Source organism: Bidens hawaiensis, unplaced genomic scaffold (genome assembly GCF_021521415.1).
Source record: "Bidens hawaiensis isolate Kalapana, Puna unplaced genomic scaffold, B.hawaiensis_p1.1 tig00419396_1, whole genome shotgun sequence".
NCBI classification, from domain to species: Eukaryota; Viridiplantae; Streptophyta; class Magnoliopsida; order Asterales; family Asteraceae; genus Bidens; species Bidens hawaiensis.
Genome location: NW_027504847.1, coordinates 311,863 through 332,249, shown reverse-complemented (window position 1 = coordinate 332,249; position 20,387 = coordinate 311,863). Strand labels below are relative to the sequence as shown.

Here is a 20,387-nt window from a genome sequence, read left to right as displayed (position 1 = left end):
GGAGGCGGGGTTTTGTAGACAGGGTGGAGCAGCGGTGGATGGACGGAAGTGCAGGACGAAGGGAGCGGAGGAGCGGCGGCGAGGTGGAGCAAGGTGGTGGCGGCTGAATCGGAGGTGGGCAGGGGCTGACGGGATTTGAGGGTTGAAGAAGAAGGTGTATAGGTTTTAGGTTTGAGAGAGCTAAGGGAAATAAAAGTTGAGTAGCATGAACAACACTTCTGGAAGAAGGGACATGCGCAGAGATTTTTTAATGAAATGTCTTCGGAAAAACAAACATACTGCTGACCACAACGTCTGCGCGTGGTCTGCGCGGCGCAGACAGAAGTGGTCTGGAAGGCTTTTGAGGAAAAACAAAATCCAATTCCCATTCAAATAAGTTAAAACACAAAAAATAACATAGCCTTAGAAAAACTTAATAACCTGGTATTAATAATTCTTCTTCTGAAGATTCTTCATGTAGAATTCAAGTTGTTCTTTACCCTCACCTACTGACCTACCACAAAACAATACAACCAAACATTTAAACAAAAGTACAAAACCATGTATACCAAAAATAATATATTTCATACCCGTCAGCATGACCACATTGGCTCAGGCGTGATGAAAATCCCAGCCAAAAGCCCACCACACGAAAACTTTTCTTCAACATGCGGATCAAGTTTCCGTCCATCTTGACCTTTTTTAAGTCTCCTTGCAGCATGGTTACTCTTATAGCACCTTCACCTCCCTATTATGATCATTACAAACTCATTATTTTATTTTGAGAAAATGTCACAAATGGTCATGTGGTTTGACCATATTGCAAGTTTGGTCGCCGGATTTTAAAATTTGCAAACTTAGTCCAAACATTCATGAGAGGGTTGCGCGTTTAGTTCCCACTGAGTCCAGTTTATTTTTAACGCAAAAGTGGTGTCATCAAACTCTATAATATTATAGTTATATTTTATTTAAAGTTTTAAACCCAAGCACGTCCACACACACATACTTCTATTTTGTATAGACGTGTTGATTTGCCTTAAAATCTACGATTCGTTCGGGGCTAGCTTAATCTGTGTTTAAGGGAGACACAGCTTAACTATCACTAATCAATGATCACCAAACCATAATTTGCTTATGTGTGTATTATCATTTTCATCATAAATATGTACAGATGTAAGAGATTATGATGCAAGTAGATCCCCCATTATATGTGCAGCCAGAAGTGTAAACAATCAAATATCACAGAGATGTAACACAACCATAGTTATCAAATGCGATAAGCGCTCGAAAGCGTTGAGGCTGGGTCTAGCGCCCAGGCGATAAGCGCAAAAAAAGCGCCCGATTTTAAAAAAATAAAAGCGCACGTTAAAAAAACAAAAATTTTAACTTAAATAGAACATTTTATGAAGAACACATACATTCATTTTTCAAATAGTTTATAAAACAACCAAAATCCAATACATGAAGTAGTACCAAGTTCATCATAATAATTAGAAAAACGAAAAACCAAAAACTAATAAGATTATAAGAAACAAAGAACATAAAATAGGAAACAAAGAAAGAAATCCGAAAATAGGAAATTAAGAACAAAACTAGCCTGTAAATTCTTAGTTTCTTGATAATTTTGTGTGCTATAAGATTGATTATGGAACCCCTAAAATATTGGAGTGTTAGGGACTCCTAGAGAATAGGAACAGATTATTAAATGGTATTTAATACGCATGGCGAGGGTTGGGAAAAGATGAATGTGCCTTAACTATCTGTTGCATGCTAATCGCAATTAACGCGCCTGACGCGTTAAATGCGCTTAAGCGCAAAAGGCGCACGCTTTTAATAACTATGAACACAACAAACTGAACTTATCAATACACACACACACACACATGCTTGTTATCTTATGTGTTAAAAATTACCCAAAACGCGATATTTAAAATATCAAATCCTCAAATAAACTTCTAGCAATTCTACATTTTATTAAGGGTTAAAGAATTCAAACACTTATAAACAGATTTTTTAAACATCAAAAGGCATATCGTCTTAACATGTTTAAAAAAATCAAACCAATTACTGCATGATGGAATAAAGTAAACATAAAAGATAACATGCCTGTTAAGAGAAGATGGAAGAAAGGTAATCTTGGTCCTCCATAAAGATTTGAAGTTTTTTGGTCTTTATGAGAAAGTCAACTGATTTGTCATCAAACGACACTAGAAACCCCAACCTGATCAGTTCAGAAAGCTGTGGCACAAGTTCTTCATTCTCACACAACACCCCACCGGCCAATACGTCACCAAAATGACAAGCATATTCCATTACACTTTCAGAACCACAAGATTTCTCCACCTTCTGCATAAACAATTTGGACTTCTTTTTGTCCCACCAGATCATTCGCTTATCCTCAACATTTAATACATCTCCAGAAGACAAAGATAAACTATATCCGACCATCATCGGTGGTTCTAATGTCTCAAAAGCTTCAACTGCAAATAACCGGTTAACAGCTTCATGTCTCCTTTCTGTGTCAAGTTTAAGACGCGGGTCAGAAAGAAAGGCGAGAATCAGTTTAAACAAACCCTTTTTCATAATCTTTTCTCTTACTGGAACCAATCCAACGTGTTCAACTTCGCGTATGTTTTTCTGTACAGATTCAGACAATGTACGGACACCAAGTTTGGTGTAGATATCCACAAGCTTGTCTCGTGTTAGAAAGTTAAAAGTCGGTTGAGAATCCCATATGAATATGGGACGAGAACAGCTTTGAAACAGCTCCGTTAATAAAAAATCATCACCAAAGAAAACATCACGCTTGTCGAATAGAAAAATCCCATCAGAAGTAGGATCTAAAACCGGGAGTTTAGACAAGTTGTTCTTGAAAGTTTCCTCTGTTTTTGAGCTCCAGCTTCTAACCACAAACTCCCAAAAGGCACAAAATTCAGTATTGGTTATTTTACATTCGGAAATCTCCCACTTCTTCCACAGCTTGCAGTAGTCATCAACTGACGGATGAGCTTTCACATTGAAACTATTAGCAAAAAGGTCTAGAGTTTTCTTCTCGTACTGGAGTTGCTCCAAAACATTCAACTGACCACCAAATAAACTGTTTTTATCATAGACAACACAATTGTTTGGGTCGACCCATTCTCCACTGTCGGGTCCTCTTGGGAACCAAATCCTTCTGCTATCATCATCAACAGGCTTCCATTTAAATTCAGACAAGTAACTATAAATTCGACTAATAGTTTGAAAATTAGTGTGAAAGTGAAGATAAGTAGAAAGTAACTGGCATCCATTATTAATATCGGTTATTACTCCTAAAATTTTAAGCTCTTCTTTGTAGCATCCAATTCTGTTTCCATAAAATACCTCATCAATGAACGGGCCATCGCTGCGTTTCAGAAAAGGATCCCACGCTGAATTAAAAAGCAAGCACTCATCCGGACGTTTGTATCCAAAGCTGGCTTTTAACCATTTTTTCACTGACAATTGTGTGAGAAACTTACCACGAATGCCTGCTTCAATTTCTTCAAGTTTCTTGAGAGAATCAAGCAATGCATAAACAGTTGCAGGAGTAACGATACTGCAATCATTAGGTAAAAAAAGCCCAGCAGCCACAAATTTGGCACCATCTTTGAAATCAGTAGTTACACCCAACTGCTTAAGTTCCTCTTTATAAGAATGGATCCCACTGCCATAACAGTGATCGCTGTCATCAATGAACGGAAGCATGAATGATATTGAAGAGATCATTTCCCAATCTTTGCCAAAAAGAATGCACTCGTTTGGTGATTTGTAACTACCAAAGACTCTTGTGCATAGCCATTTCTCTTTATGTATGCAATTGTTGAATTCTAAAGGAAACTTGACCTTCTTTTTCTTTAAATATCTGTAACATGATAGAAAAGAGAAGACGTGTTCTTTTGTGAGTGAGAATGAATAAGCTTGCTGCTTGAAAGTGCGAGTAAACTCTTTGCTAGCGTCCTCAAAGTCCACCATAACACCAATTTTCTTTAATTCTTTTGACATTGAAAAGATGGACTTTCCATAAAACTTTTCATCAAGAACCGGGAATGATTTAAAGACTTGTAGAAGGCAACTCCAATCAGATTCTGGATTCATCAAGAAACATTCAGACGGGCATTTATAGCCCAAGTTTGTCATCAAGCAATTCTGGTTTTGAAGCGCTTGCACTAACTTATCTGATGATTCTAACTTCTGTATGCACCTTAACATTAGTAACATGGTTTCAGATGACAAAGAAGTGAATGAAAATGAGGACTTGAGGTTGTCTAAAACAAGCTGGTAACAATTCTGGTTAAAATTGGTTACAACGCCCAGCTGATTTAGCTCTTTTTTAAAAGAAAGTAGATCTTTTCCATAATAATCTTGATCGATAAATGGAATCTCACTTATTTGTGAAGCTACATTCCATTCATCGCTGAAGAAAACAGAGTTGGGTGGAGTCATGTAACCTCGGGATGTTTTAAGCTATTTTCGTCCTCTGATGCTTTTGATAAAGTCCAAACACGATCTAGAAAGATGATTTTCTGCCATATACCGAATAAACTGCAGTATTGAAAAAATGTTGTCTGTAGTGAGATTTGAGGAAGTTGCAAGACACATGAGACGTTGGCCAATAAATTCACAAGCATCTTTACTCTCGAACCGAACTCCAATTATTTCAAGCTCTTCTTTGTATTGCTTTAACATATTACCATAAAAACTTACATCTACCAATGGGATATCAACAAGCAATGATCCATTCTGTAGAAGATGCTCGAATGAAGAGTCTAATATGAATGACTCAGATGGCGGTCTGTACTCAGGACCGCCATTTAAAGAGACCTTCAACCAGCTTCCACTTTTAATGGACGACAAAAACTTTTCTGGCAAATCAAGCTCCAATTCCCTTAAATTGCAAAGCCATTCTAGAAGTAATAATGTATTTTCTCTAGTTAAAGGGGAAGACACGGTAGGGACAGCAGCATCGGGGGCCATTAGATCAGGGATATCATAAGCTCCAACATAAGTTTCAAGAAACCTAACAAGCTCTTCACTTGATTGAAAATTACCAAAATAGTCTTCTGTCAGCTCAACAACACCATATTTACTCCAAAGATTTAAACCAATCAACTCCCCCCAATTGCTTCCATAAGCAGGTAAAAGAACCTTACTTTTATCTAAAGTTACTTGCCTGTATTTATCAACAACGGGCATGCCACGACAAAGATCTTTAACATCATCCTCCTGTAAGTAATTCTTATCTAAGGAGTTGCAAAGAAAATGTGCATAAGAAACCACCAGCTGGTGATCATCACCGAGTGAACGGCAAACATCCCTAGCAAATCCAAAAACATTTACAAATCTAACATTCACCTCATATTTAAGCCAGCCCTCTAACATATACTGCTCTGAGCATGATCTTATCGCTTGATGTGTAACTCCAGGAAGAAAGAACTGCCCTGTTGCACGCCCGAATTCTTTATTCCAATTAATCAACCATGATGTGTAACGAGAATGACCCGCAGCAAGTAGCCTTTTAGAACAGGAAACTGTGTTAATATTAAATAACTTGACATCCCCTTCCATATCAACATACTTTATGAGTGGTGTGTTCTTGATGTCGGTACTGTGAGACAAGGAATCCCAATGCTCTGCAAGAAACACCAGAAGCTGTATATAAACGTTCTCTGAGACACCCATTACAAGATCAATATTGGCTATACATTTTGCATACCATTTGTGATCAACTTCTTGGATCTCCAAAAAGTCTAGAACGGCATTGTAATCCTTTTTATCAAGTGAGAAAGCGAGAAGGTAAGATCCGTCAGATGAAATATTACGGAGACTCACTCCTTCATTCCGTGCCTTGTTCAATATGCTTGAAAATGCAGGTTTCAACCTACAAGCTTCCTTGGGTTTACAGAACAAATTCTGCCCTGAGTATGATTCACATGGTACAATAGCTTCGTTCATCAGTTTAGCTTTAATTACATCACGGATATGGTTCAATTTTGGATGAGATGGACAGTGAACAGGCAAGGACTGAAAAACTTGTGGAAGAAAGGAAACAGGCACATCTTCTGACTTTACCATTGAGATAAATGCATTTACATAGGCAACAGGCACACAATCGAGAATCCCCTGATTCCATTTATTGTCCCAGAGGATATTTTCCCTTGATGATGCCAAGAGGAAATCTGCTTGAATTACAAACGGGAAGTTTGTGACTGTCTCGGTTGGTAAAAATGTATAAATGCCAGGAAGGCTTGCACATCTTTTGAGTCTTTTCCCAATTGGGAAAGCCAGTGTGATAACCCACTCATCTACTTCCCTTCTGATATCAACTTTGTTTTCCTGTTTCACAGGAAACCTTTGTTTCCACATATAGTAGCTACATTCGTTGTCAGCTTCGTGACCAATATCATCAGAGAGATGAAGCATGTAAAAATCAGCATTCATGCTCTTTGAGGTAACAAATTTTTTCTTACTGGAGATCAATATTTGGCTCATCATCATCATCATCATCGTACTCAGTATATCCCACCAATAGCAAAGCTATGGTAGGGTCTGAGGAGGGTAAGATGTAGGCAGCCTTACCTCTACCCCATAGGGATAGAGAGGCTGCTTCCGGTGAGACCCCCGGCTCGATAGTAGTTTTGCATCAAGCCTTGGACATAAGGCACATAGCACTCAATCATCGGGACACCGGCTGATCGGTGCATGTACCCTTATCTTTCAGCTATCAACGCCACTACATGATGCCTGATTAACCGTCCGTCACTTTTAACGTTATTTTCACGAGATTAGTAAAATAACGTCAAAATAACGTCAATATTTGGCTCACAGTGTTGAATTTAGGATTCTCATTGCGTTCCCTGATTGAAAACCGCTTAATCTTAGAAAGAAATAAAATAACCTCAGGATGGACACTTGACAACTGATCTTTGACATGTTTGACCTTCTCCGGTTTTAGTGGCAAAACAAGAACTGTAGTTGGCAGGGCAGTCGCTGAACTGTATATGCTTTTGATAGCTGATGATGTCTGGTCCTCCTCGACCCATTCAGGAACAATATAACTAATTTTACACTGCTGGCAAGGTTTTTCATTAAACCTTATCTTATAACCATTGCTGAATATGTGAGGCTGAGCTGATATCAGAAACACACTTTTGAATCCAATTCCTGATAACAAGCAGATAATGTGTGAGAAGCAATTACACAAATTCACATTGACATACATTAATTTATATCCATGAAGCATACGTTACATAAATTGCAGGTCCTTAATTAGATAGAAGTATAGTACCTTTTTCCCCAATATAACCATGCTTACGGAGACTTTTCTTCGTGGAACATCCCACACTACAAATAGAATCGATGTTTTTAGCAGAAATCCTTTCTCGTTGTTGAAAACTAGCAATGTCGCCGGAGCTCCAGTGTTCGTTATGTCCTTTGACGTGATCACAAACTCTAGTGATGGATCAACTCCGTCTGGGTACTTGTTATCGTCCGCGTTCTGTGAAACAGCGATTCATCATGCGTTACAGAGCCAACATTTTACATCTAAACTAGGTTTTGCATGCCAGAAACTAAAAAGCAACGAACCAGTTTAACACAATTAAATCTTACAGACAGCAAAATCATAGACATTACTCATGAAGTACAATATATGAACATCAAAGCAACTTTAATATATTGCAGATTAATAAAATCGAACAAAAACTGCATAATGGATGAGTAATATCTATGATATTGTTGTCTGTTATAAACCGAACCAACTGTCGATTCATGATCAGTTATCCTCAATTTTACCGAGCCAAAATATCACAAGTAAACTAGGTTTTACAGTTCAGAAACTAAGAGGCAACGACAGATTCATCACGATTAACAGATACAAAATACTACAGATAGCGGACACCAGGAGCAACTTTAATTAACAGCAGAGTAATAAATGGAGCAAAAACTGCATAACCGATGAGTAATATCTATGATTTTGCTATCCGTAAGTGCTTATAAAATCGAAACAGCAATCAGTTCATGATCAGATTCAGTTATCCTCAATTTTACAGAGCCAAATTTCACAAGTAAACAAAGATTTACATCTCAAAAACTAAAAGACAACGACCGCTTAAGCACAACTAACACTTACGGACAACCAACTTGTTGATATTACTCATGAAGCACAAAATATGATTAAAACAGCAAAGCAACTTCAAATGATCACATAGTAATAAAATCGAACAAAAACTGCATAACGGATGAGTAATATCTATGATATTATTGTCTATAAGTGATTATAAAACCGAAACAACTATTGGTTCATGATCAATTATTCTCAACTTTACATAGCCAAAATTTCACAATTAGGTTTTGCGTTTCATAAACTACGAGGCAACGAACCAATACACATACGAACGAACAAAACTAAGTTAATGAACATCATAATAAACAAAAATATATATAATTTTGCAGAACCCAAATTTCACAAGTAAACTAGGTTTTGCATTTCAAAACTAAAAGACGAGTACGGATCAAGCACAATTAACACATACAAACGAACAAAACTATAGTTAACTAACTTTATAGAACCAAAATTTCACAAGTAAATTAGGTTTACATTTCAGAAACTAAAAGACAACGAGTACCGATTAAGCACGATTAACACATACAAACGAACAAATCTATAGTTAACTTTACAGAGCCAAAATTTCACAAGTAAATTAGGTTTTACATTTCAGAAACTAAAAGACAACGAGTACCGATCAAGCACGGTTAACACATACAAACGAACAAAACTATAGTTAACTAACTTTATAGAGCCAAAATTTCATATAAACTAGGTTTTACATTTCAAAAACTAAAAGATAATGTAAACTATAGTTAACTTTACAAAGCCAAAATTTCAGAAGTAAACTAGGTTTTACATTTCAAAAACTAAAAGGCAACGGACCGATTAAGCACGATTAACACATACAAACGAACAAAACTATAGTTAACCAGCTTTACAAGGCCAAGATTTCAGATGTAAACTAGGTTTTACATTTCAAAAACTAAAAGGCAACGACTACCGATTAAGCACGATTAACACATACTGACGAACAAAACTATAGTTAACTTTACAGAGCCGAAATTTCACAAGTAAACTAGGTTTTACATTTCAGAAACTAAAGGACAACAAGTGCGATTAACACATAAAAACGAGCAAAACTATAGTTAACTTTACAGAGCCAAAATTCCACAAGTAAACTAGGTTTTACATTTCAAAAACTAAGAGGAAACTAACCGATTACGCACAATCAACTCATACAAACGAATAAAACTATAGATAATTTTACAGAGCCAAATTTCAGAAGTAAACTAGGTTTTACATTTCAGAGACTAAAAGGCAACTTGTACCGATAAAGCAGATTAACGCATACAAATGAACAAAACTATAGTTAACTAACTTAACAGAGCCAAAACTTCACAAGGAAACTAGGATTTAACTTTCCGAAACACGATTAACACTTGCAGATAACAATATAATAACATATATTAAGATAGCAGATAACCGAAATAGAACCGAATAACAAAATTAACCTGAATAAGCTCTATGAGGAAATCAACGTCTTTAGCGTAAAGCTCAGCGGACAGATTATTCACAACTTGTTGAAGCTCGTCCGTCAACGGACTCCGTTGTTGTCCGCCGATTGAGAACTTCGTCCGCCGTATCTCCGCCACGTGTTGCTTCGCCGATGTAACCGCCATTAATAATAATAATAATAATAATAATAATAATAATAATCAACGAAACGTAATGCAGAGTTTCGTATTTGTTTGTAACAAACTGTGTGGTGGTGACTGGACTACACGCGCCGTCGTGTTTTGATTGTTTTGAATGTTTGCCGCTCTAATCTCTGTGACCACTTCTTTTTTAAAAAACTTACAGTTTCAGTCCTTATACGACTTTTGTAACTCGCGTTAGGGCTGTAAACGAACCAAACGAACAAGAACGAGATCTTAATTGTGTTCGTTTGTTAAGGAAATTATGTATTCATGAACGGTTCACGAATACTTATCGAACGAGATTTTATGTCCGTGTTCGTTTGTTAAGGAAATGAATGTGTTCACAAACACAAATAAAATCGGCAGAGCCTAGAGATTAAGATCGGTGTGAATAATGAGAAAGGAAATGAAAATAGTGCAAAAAAGTGTGAGGATATGGTTTCCGAATTTATGTTAGAGGTAATAAATTAAAGAATTTAAGATGTTTGGATTAAATAAATAAATATAAAAAAAAAACTTTCATGAACGACACGAGCATGAACTTTTCATGTTCATTTGTTTAATTAATCGAACGGAATTTATTTTTCATGTTCGTTCATTTATTAAACGAACGAACATAAACGAACTTCCCGCATATCAGTTCACGAACTATTCGCTGAATGTTTAGTTCTTTTGCAACCCTACCTGGCGTGTAAATCAAAACCAAGAAAATTTTAAAATCCTAACATACAAACCACACTTAAATACCAACATTTGTATTTGTAAACCCAAACCCTAACACTAAATCTTGGTGGTTATTAATAAAATAAATGTAGAATAGGAATGTGTATACATAATTATGATTCTATGTAATCTTATCTTAAAATATTGTGTAACCTATATATAAGGGGAAGGATTATAATGAAGAGATTGATTTTATGAAAATAATATTCTCATTCATGTTGTTTGTGAACCCAAACTCTCAGCACGCAAATATGTGTGATATAGTCTTTGAGCCACAAGCTTAAACATTTAATCTAAAAGTTTATCATTCAAAAGCCCCGACTTTATAAAAAAAATTCAACCATCTTTATTTTATATCATCAATACATATGTGCATTGATGAAGCATAAGCTTGGCCTATGGGAGGCCGCCCCCTCCTTTTGAAAATAATATTCTCATTCATGTTGTTTGTGAACCCAAACTCTCAACATGCAAATATGTGTGGATATAGTCTTTGAGCCACAAGCTTAAACATTTAATCTAAAAGTTTATCATTCAAAAGCCCCGACTTTATAAAAAAAATTCAACCATCTTTTATTTTACATCATCAATACATATGTGCATTGATGAAGCATAAGCTTGGCCTATGGGAGGCCGCCCCCTCCTTTTCCTTTTTCACAATATAAATTTATGTGTGTTCGTCCGAAAAAAATTCTTCGTAATATAAATTTATCTGTTTCGCTCAAAAAGTTGTGCCCCCCCCCCCCCCCTCTCTACACTAACATTATCGTCCAAGCTTCACCACTACATGTGTGAGATTAATATTAACTTTGTTATTATATTATATCTACCTATACCTTCAATTGAGCCACACTTAAACTCAAATTTTAGCTTGCTAAAGATAAGTAAGTCGAGTATAGTGACTAGTTTTAAGTTTGAGTCTGAGCTTGAACCGAAGCGAATGCAAATATTTTTAATGGGCAAAATATTCTTTCCATTAAAAGGAAATTAAAATTAAAGACTAAACCCCTCATGTAAATTAAAATGTGACAAAATATATAAATACTTATGAAACATACTATTTTATAACACATTTGTTGTTGATCAATAATTAATACTATAATTGAACAAATGAAGATCGTGATACGAGAATCAACTATGGTGATTCCTGCGGACAAGACACCAAACATAAACCTATGGAACTCGAACCTCGACCTTGTAGTCCCAAATATTTACACACAAAGCATTTATATTTATCGTCCTAACGGTGCTACTAACTTCTTTGATACAAAAGTTATCAAAGATGCTTTGAGTAGAGCTTTGGACCTTTGGTTGCCTTTTACTCAATGGCCGGCCGATTAAAGAAAGACGAGAATGGCCGGATTGGGATCAATTGTCAAGGACAAGGCGTGTTGTTTAGGAGACAGAATACGGCGCTATTCGGGAGCTTATCCCGACCATTGATTATTCACGAGGAATCGAATTACGTCCATTACTAGTCTTACAAGTAAAAACATGGCTACGAGTCAAGTATAATATGATGTACATGTAAATATAAACTTTTCTTATGTAAATTTGAGTAGGTTACTTTATTTAAATGCGGTAGAGTTTCATTAGGATCAGGAATGCACCATTATGCATGTGGGGCGATATGGCCCGTGGCCCTTAATAGACCGGACCTTCCTTCCCTCCCGAACCCACCACAACCAGTCTATGACCACATCAAATATCACCACACCACACCAACGAAATCACCACTTGAAGTGAAACCACGTGAATGTTTAACGGTCTCAAGTTTTAAGTTAACACCAGGCCAACTCAACGCACTTAAAGCAAAATTGGTGGATGATGGTAGCCAATAAACTATAGTTCCTTCTAAATATTTCCGGGTCATGTTTGGAAGTGCAGTTGTATTGCTCGCGAGTTCACGAGACCACACTTTACTTTGTTGTTGATGGGCAAGCCCACATTAAGCCCGCTTTACCACCATGTTATTTTGGGAACGTTATATTCCCATATAATGCAATGACGGTAGCAAGTGAAATTATGTCGAATCCTATTTAGTACGACGCTAGTAAAATTTGTGAGGCGATAGTGAGAAAGACCAAGGATTACATAAAGTCGACAATCTACCATTTGAAACTTCATCCCGATCTATTGTCTATTGATGGCGCCGCAATGAAACTTTTAAAAGCCCAAATCTTGCTATAACCACTTGGGCTTGGCTACCAATTTGTCTTTGAATTTTCTTGCTCTAACGTTATTTATCAGCGTTAAAAATTCTAAAACGTGATTATGTACGTATACTTATTTCTCGATTATGTACCATTTTATAGTTTATTGATAAACAAAATGATGTGGTACTACAGTTTGCGAAAACTGGGAAAAGATATATTCACTATGGATTATCGCTACCCGTTACCTACGTTTCAGCATTTGCGATATGTTTAAGCAGTTTCGACACTAAACCCGCATGTGAATAAGAATAATTAGCTTTATTGTCCTTGTGACCCGTTTCATCATGATTTTCAAATGTTTTCGAAGTTTCGCTCCATGTTTACAATATAAAGAATGGTTGTATGCAAGAAAATACAAGAGTACATGGAATATCGTCCTTATTTTTTATTTTTTTTTACAGTTTTTCATTTATTTTTTTTTCGTTTTGCAAATGGGATTAAATCAAGCATTCAAGCAACATCCATTTTGTCATCTTTGCTACTTTTGTCCCCAGAAGCGTAACGACAACCATGTCGCCTAGGCTTCTGGGGATCGTTCGGGTCAGAGTCACTTGACTCCGCGAAAAGACCTCTGATACACCTCCTTCTAATTGTATGCTTCTGTGATGGAATACTGTTGACTTTGACTTTCTTCAAGTCAGTTGACTTTATGTATTTCCTCTTTAGTTTCTTTGCATGCTTTTTATTACAAGAACCAAAATGAACTCCAGGACTCTTTTCGGTAATCGAGCAGTTGAACACCAATGAGTTATTGATCCCTTGAATGTTGCAGTTGATATACGAAGATTGTTCTTCGTTTTCGTTGGCTTTTGAATCGTTCTCTTTTTCGTTTTCGTCGTCTGTTGTGGCGTCCGAGATTTCATCAGGGTTGGGTTTATACTTGCGGTTAATATGGATCGATTTTTCTCGTTTGGTTGCACTAGTAGTTATATGCATGGATGTCCCTTTGTTATCACCTGCAAGTGTAATAATCGCGGGGTTTTCATTTGAAAACTGATTTGATGGGTTCGGGTTCGGGTTTGTGGGTTTTTCATAATTAGGAGGTTGTGGCCTGTTTGGGTTATGGGTTTTAGGAGATTTGTCATTTTGGTGTGAAATCATTTGTTTGGTTTGTGGTGTGGTAATGGGTTCATGGTTTTCATGATGGGTTTCTTCTAAATGGGAATCTGAATTAGATTGCTCACTTGATTGGTCCGTGGATGATGATGATGATGATGACGACGACGACGATGACAATGATTGATGGTTGCTTGAAGATGTTTCTGTTGAACTTTTGGCTTCAGGTGGTGGTGGTAGTGTCATTGAGGTTGGTTCATCTTTTGGTTGTGGTGGTGGTGACGATGATGGTGTTGGTGCCATTGAGGTTGGTTCATCTTTTGGTTGTGGTGGTGGTGGTGGTGGTGATAATGGTGATGGTTCGACTAAAGGCTTTGGTGGTGGTACCTGAACAATCCCTATAGGTCTAACTGGCGATGTTGGTGCTGGTGCTGGTGGAGCCAAGGTTGTTTTACTTTTCAGGGATTCAACTGACATTGTTGGTGTTGCTGGTGGTGGTGATGATGATGATGGCTTTGGTGATGGAGTCGGGACTGTGCCTAGAGATCTTGCTGACGGTGTTGGTGGTGATGGTGATCTTGATAGGTTTGGTGGGGGAGCCGATACTGTGCTCAGAGATCCAACTGACGGTGTTGGTGGTAATGCAGGTGGTTCTTGTGGTTGAGCTGGGGATGTACCCCGAAGCCGAGTTGGTGGTTGTGGTTGTGGTGGTGATGGAGCTGGGGTTGTACCCCTAAGTTGAGTTGGTGGTGGTGGTGTAGGTGGTGGTACAACAGGTGGTTGTGGTGGTGGTGATGGTGGAGCTGGGGATGTACCCCGAAGTTGGGTTGGTGGTGGTGTAGGTGATGGTACAACATGTGGTTGTGGTGGTGATGGTGATGGTGATGGTGGAGCTGGTGATGTACTCCGAAGTTGAGTTGGTGGTTGTTGTGTTGGTGCTGGAGCTGGGGATGTACCCCGAAGTTGAGGTGGTGGCGGTGGTGCAGGTGATGGTACAACAAGTGGTTGTGGTGGTGATGGTGTTGGTGGAGCTGGGGATGTACCCCGAAGTTGAGTTGGTGGTTGTGGTGGTGATGGAGCTGGGGACGTACCCCGAAGTTGAGTTGGTGGTGGTGATGTAGGTGATGGTACAACAGGTGGTTGTGGTGGTGATGGTAGATCTTGGGATGTACCTCGAAGTTGAGTTGTTGTTGGTGGCGGTGGTGGTGTAGGTGATGGTACAATAGGTGGTTGTGGTGGTGATGGTGGAGCTGGGGAAGGACCCTGAGGTTGAGTTGGTGGTGGCGTTGATTGTGTTGTTGATGGTTGAGGTGATGGTCGCACTGGTGGGTTTCTTGTAGTGGTTCGGGTGGTGGTGGTGGCGGCAGTGGTGCGAGGAGGTGGGACGGAGGGTCTTAACCGAGGACCACGAAAACGGAAGGCGGATCGCCGTTGGTCTGCCATTGTGTTTGAAAGAAAGAATGAATGAGATGGCTAATGAAAGAAAGAATGAGAATTATGGGTAAATAACAAGTATGATACCTTGGAAAGGTTATGAAAAAAGGCTTCTTAATCTCCATTATAGGCAACTTTATATTTCTTTCATTACAAGTATTCCATATCCAATCTAACGTCCTTTTCAAATATTCTTGTTTATTTAGCCTCACATTCAAATGTATAATGATTTAAACTTGTAGATTCTAAACTGTATAATAACTTTTTACCAAACTGAATTAATGTGTATATATTTATTTAACATTGACCGGCCTTGGTAGTTTGGTACCATTAGGTTAGGTCCATTACTCTCCGCCCAACAATTAACTGGTTGGCCCATAACCAGCATATTCAATCCCTAACACCTAACGATTACTGTATATGTATATAACTAGTAATTTACCCCGGCACGTTGCGTCGGGACATGTAATAATGGCTTCTTGGGCTAGGCTCTTATCCATTTGCGTTCATAATTACGCATAGAGGTTGTTTAGTGATACTGTAATAAACATCTTGATACATTTCAGTTTGGCGGGTGTCCAATATACATTTCACCACCACCTTAGATAATGTATATGTACGCACCATGACTATAAAACCATGCATATGTGTTCTTTGTTAAATTATACATACATAAATATATGTGTGTGTGACTTTATTAGTTTTTTAATGGTCCTATCACTATATTGGTAGCTCACGTGCCTTACAAATTGGACTTGATAAATCATAAAAGTCCAAATTCTCATTCTATATGTTGTCCCTTTCAACTTTTCACTTTCCCATCTTTTAGTAAGTCAACATAGTTTCAACGTAATTTGTTTCCCTCCAATATTCTTATTACTTCACGAGTGTCACAATTCTCATATTGTAAATGAAAATGGGACTCTTAAGAAATCGCTTACAAAATGTTGTTTCATTAAAATTAATAACAAGATATTTATTAGGATACCATAAAAGTTTGGGTAATTACATTGTAGACTTTCAGTTCTTTTAATTATTTATTTTTTTTGAACGAATTTAGTGTAACCGGTTGAGACGTACCACCGCATGCAATTCAAATTACTGTAGTTTGAATTTTTAAGCAATTGTGTTTTACTCTATTATTTGTTGAAATAGAACTGAGACCTTTAGAAATTCTTGTAAAATTCTTGCAACATGCATGATATGAACCTTGATACATCTCACTCGTACTCGCTAGCATTTATTAACTAAGCTGATGATCATTGACTTTTGATTAATAAGTTAAATAAACTTGTGGGTTACTTCTATTGGGCATTTAAAAAGAGTAATTAATAAATAGTTAGATTTTTTTAGGTTTATTTTATTCATGAAATATCTCATTGTTTTGTTGATTAAGTGTTCTCGGTTGTTGTACCTGTTAGTTTATGTTATCTGTTTTGTAATTGTTTCTAGTCACCCGCTGGAGGCATTAACGTCGTATTTTATACATATTTTAGCTCTTGGCGTGAAAAAAAAAACTATATATATATATATATATATTAAAAACCAAAAATTCTATCACTCACTAAAATCACTATTTATAAAATGTACAATTTCTTTTACATAATATATATCTTATGTATGCACCATGCTATTAACGTGTATCATGCAAAGAAAAAAAGGGATAGGGTCACCAAACAAAAGATAAATTAAAAAAAATATGAGAAGAGGGTTCGATCTATTTTGTGAGAGTTCATATAACAGTTAATATAAGGAATATCGCTTACTACGACACTTACAATTGTTTTTATAATTTATGAATTTTTTGAATTTTATTTTAAAGGAACATGTACACTGTGTTCCCGAGTCTTATTTAACGAGGGGAGGGGAAGGAAAAGAGAGGAAAATATAAAAAAATCATGTTACAGAGATTTTTTAAGAAATGGAGAGGAGGGTAAAGGAAGGAAAATGCTAGAAGATTTAAGCATATTATCATCCTCCCAAATTGAAGAGATTAGAAGAGAAAATATTTGTGTCTAATTATAACTTCTATCAATTCTTAAATTACCCTTATATCTAACTTCATGTAATAGTTTACTTAAAGGGTATAATAGGAAAATGTATCTTTATTTTCTTTTCCTCTTTCCTTCCTTTCCTTTCCTTTATTTTTCATTTAACTCGGGAACACGAAATAAAATCACATATTTTCCTTCCTCTATCTTTCTTTCATGTCATAATTCTCCCCCCCACCCCATTAAATAAGGCTCGGGAACACAGCGTATGTAAATGTCAATAAGTATTACGTTTTTTTTAATTACTTTTTTTTCAAAGTTGTAACTTCTTGTCTTATGCTAGTTTGCCGTTTTGGCTTATTTATTAATTTCAACATTTTACGTTATTTACCGTTTCGACTAAGTTATTTTTTATGTGTTACGTTTCAGTCTAATTTTTACAAGTTAACGCACGTGCGCAAGTCAATATTTTTACGTCTAATTTTTGTTTTGGTCTAACGATCCCGCCACAACTTGCGAGGTCTTAAAAACTAGTTAATTGTTGAAATACTCGAACCTAGTTGATTTTCTTGTGCTATCTAAATTGTTGTAGAGCTGACCAAAAGACATTAATGTTCTCGATTTTAGTGCAATGGTACTAGAATAAAATGAGCATTCAGGTCAGGACTTTCATAAAGACAATAGTTACCTTGTTTTATCCCTCTTTAACCTCAAGGTTACCAACGAAGTGTAATTCGAGTTCTCTTCCACTAAAACCGGTGTGTATTTCCTTCCATCAAAGACAAAGAGTTAAGGTTGGTAAAAAAGAAAAACTCCATCGGGTAAACCATGAATATTCTGGACGAGTATTCGGGTATTAGATTTGTTTTAAACTTTTCCTGGGGTTAAGATGGGTATGGTATTAGGTGGCACTCGACCGGATTTCCCGAAACATGCATACCTGATTATCTGAACCATATTCGTAGACAATTTTTTTTATTATATTTTTTTTTGGGTAATATAAATAATCTGCTTATTCACTAATTGTTAGTTTATATAATTCTAATTTAATCGCGTAATAAATGTATGTAATAATAAACAGTAAAGAATTTATCTGAAAATCCTGACAGTAATTTTTAACAATCTAACGGGTATGCCCGATACATGATGAGTAATTACTCAACAAATATCCGATGAATATAGCCAGTACGATACAATTATCTAGTTTGATTATGTTAAAATCTAAACATATATGTTAAATAGTACATCAAGATAATTATGTGCTCATAAATTTCCCTCCCATTTACTTAAAACAACTAATAGGCATAGCAATGGATTAAGAAAGCAAATGAAGGCTCACGAGTCACGACCAATGACATAGACACACTATGGATCATCCGCTAAAATTAAGCTCAATACTCAACCACAAGATCATAGGCGACATGATAGTTTGTACCACACAATGATCGTACAGAGTGGTCAAGACACATAAAAGAAGTTAAAGTAACACGACCATAGTTTACAATAGTTGGTCATTTTTTTTTTTACAAATTCTCACGATAAATCAACTATGTCAACGTATGGTAGTTTATAACTATGGTGGTCCCATAATATTATGTGTGAAAGGTTGGCATAGAAGTGAGAGCCAAAGCCGAATTATTTTAAGAATTATAGAACATATTTCTTAACTTTTGTGGCGTAAACAAGTCGAGTCCAAGTTTGTAAAACCTCGAGTTCAGCTCGTTTTGAGTTCCATTTTTAAAGCCGAACATGACCCATGAATATTTTTCAAGCTCGAACGTAGCTCATTGTCTTCTATGTATTCTTTCATTAACTTTTTATATCTATAACAATTTCTATACGTATTTATAACTATATTTTTATATATAACACAATGCATATATAAGTTATTATTTTATCATAGTCTCATATACATTTAATTCTTTTAGTAAAACTTATACAAATAATGACCTCGTTTAAGTTTTCAAGTCTAATCATACTTCATAAGATCGTGTTGTGATGGGGCGTCACTCTCTGCCCCATCACCCAAACATTCAAAACCAATAACTTTTTTTGGCGCCGTTTCTTTTGCTCGCCATGCTAGTGACGCTTGAGAGAGATTAAAAAGGTTGGGTCCACTCCCATTTCAACCCTTATCGCTTAAAATTTTTGGGTTGGTTAGTTAATTTCCTAATATCTACATGACAATGCTAGTAACAACACTTTTTAATTACCTAACCTCCTTCACAACACATATGTACAAATCAAATTTAAGTTAAACTGGTTCAAATTCTTAACAAATCAATCTTAAATATCCTACTTAAGGATGAGCTCGGGATAGTACCGATACCAATCTAGAAAATTTGAAATATTTGGTACTGGTTCGTTATCGGTATTTCGTACAAATTTCGTGAAATACCAATCGCTTACCGATACCAATAACTCGAAACTTGATACCGATTCGATACCAACTCAAAACTAATCTCCTCCACAACACATATACCAACGATACCGACAATACCGGTAGGGCTGCCCGACTGCTCGCTGCTCGTTTGCCGCCTACTCGAAAATCGCTCGAAAAATGCTCGTTCAATTTCGGCTCGGTTTGGAAATGAGCCGTTCGACTCGTTCGGTTTAAAAACAAAGAAAGCACGAGCAAAACCTCCCTCGGTTCGGTTCGTTTTTGCTTGAATTATTTTTAATATATAATTTATATATATAAAGTATTTTTTTAAGTTTTTGAAATTTTACTCTTTTGTGTTGACTTTATAGTTCAATTAAACTCTAGCTGCTCGTTTTATATATATTTTATTGTTAACTTTGAGTATTAAACATTTTAGGGTTAGAAGTCTAGACATTTTGGAGTTAAAGTCTTGAATTAATGATACTTTTCACTTTTAAAAATTTAAAGTTAAAAACTTTGTAAGAAACCAAGCAAAGCCAAGCCTCTCGGTTTCAAACCAAACCAAGTTCAAGCATAAAAATATCGTTCGTTTCTTAAAATTCAATCTGCTTGGTTCGGCTCACTTTTAAACCAAATCAAGTATAAGCAAACCTACTTTCGGTTCGGCTCATTTCATGAACAACCCTAAATACCTGTACCGAAAACGATGATCCATACTCCTACTATATCTTTAGAACTTAATTCTGTTTTAAAAACCAAATCTATCAAAACAAATAAATCCAAAAAAATGACCATTTTATCCTCCACACCATTAATACACGCACTCTCTCTTCTTCAACT

General features: G+C 36.4%; 4 protein-coding genes across 4 annotated transcripts; all 4 read right to left on the bottom strand.

Annotated features, from left to right (window-relative positions):
- Positions 1 to 2,088: 2,088 nt before the first annotated feature.
- Positions 2,089 to 4,443, bottom strand: LOC143608571 (uncharacterized). Its single transcript, XM_077083581.1, has one exon. The coding sequence runs from the start codon at positions 4,441 to 4,443 to the stop codon at positions 2,089 to 2,091; it is 2,355 nt and encodes a 784-aa protein (XP_076939696.1).
- A 21-nt stretch (positions 4,444 to 4,464) lies between these two features.
- On the bottom strand, positions 4,465 to 6,438 carry LOC143608570 (uncharacterized). The gene has a single exon (XM_077083580.1). The coding sequence runs from the start codon at positions 6,436 to 6,438 to the stop codon at positions 4,465 to 4,467; it is 1,974 nt and encodes a 657-aa protein (XP_076939695.1).
- A 358-nt stretch (positions 6,439 to 6,796) lies between these two features.
- On the bottom strand, positions 6,797 to 9,726 carry LOC143608569 (protein NO VEIN-like). Its single transcript, XM_077083579.1, has 3 exons — positions 9,559 to 9,726; positions 7,286 to 7,495; positions 6,797 to 7,066 (listed from the first exon to the last, which is right to left on the bottom strand). The coding sequence occupies exons 1-3, from the start codon at positions 9,724 to 9,726 to the stop codon at positions 6,797 to 6,799; spliced, it is 648 nt and encodes a 215-aa protein (XP_076939694.1).
- Positions 9,727 to 13,133: 3,407 nt separating this feature from the next.
- LOC143608568 (uncharacterized) lies at positions 13,134 to 14,216 on the bottom strand. Its single transcript, XM_077083578.1, has one exon. It carries the CDS (start codon positions 14,214 to 14,216, stop codon positions 13,134 to 13,136), a length of 1,083 nt encoding a protein of 360 aa, XP_076939693.1.
- Positions 14,217 to 20,387: the final 6,171 nt, after the last annotated feature.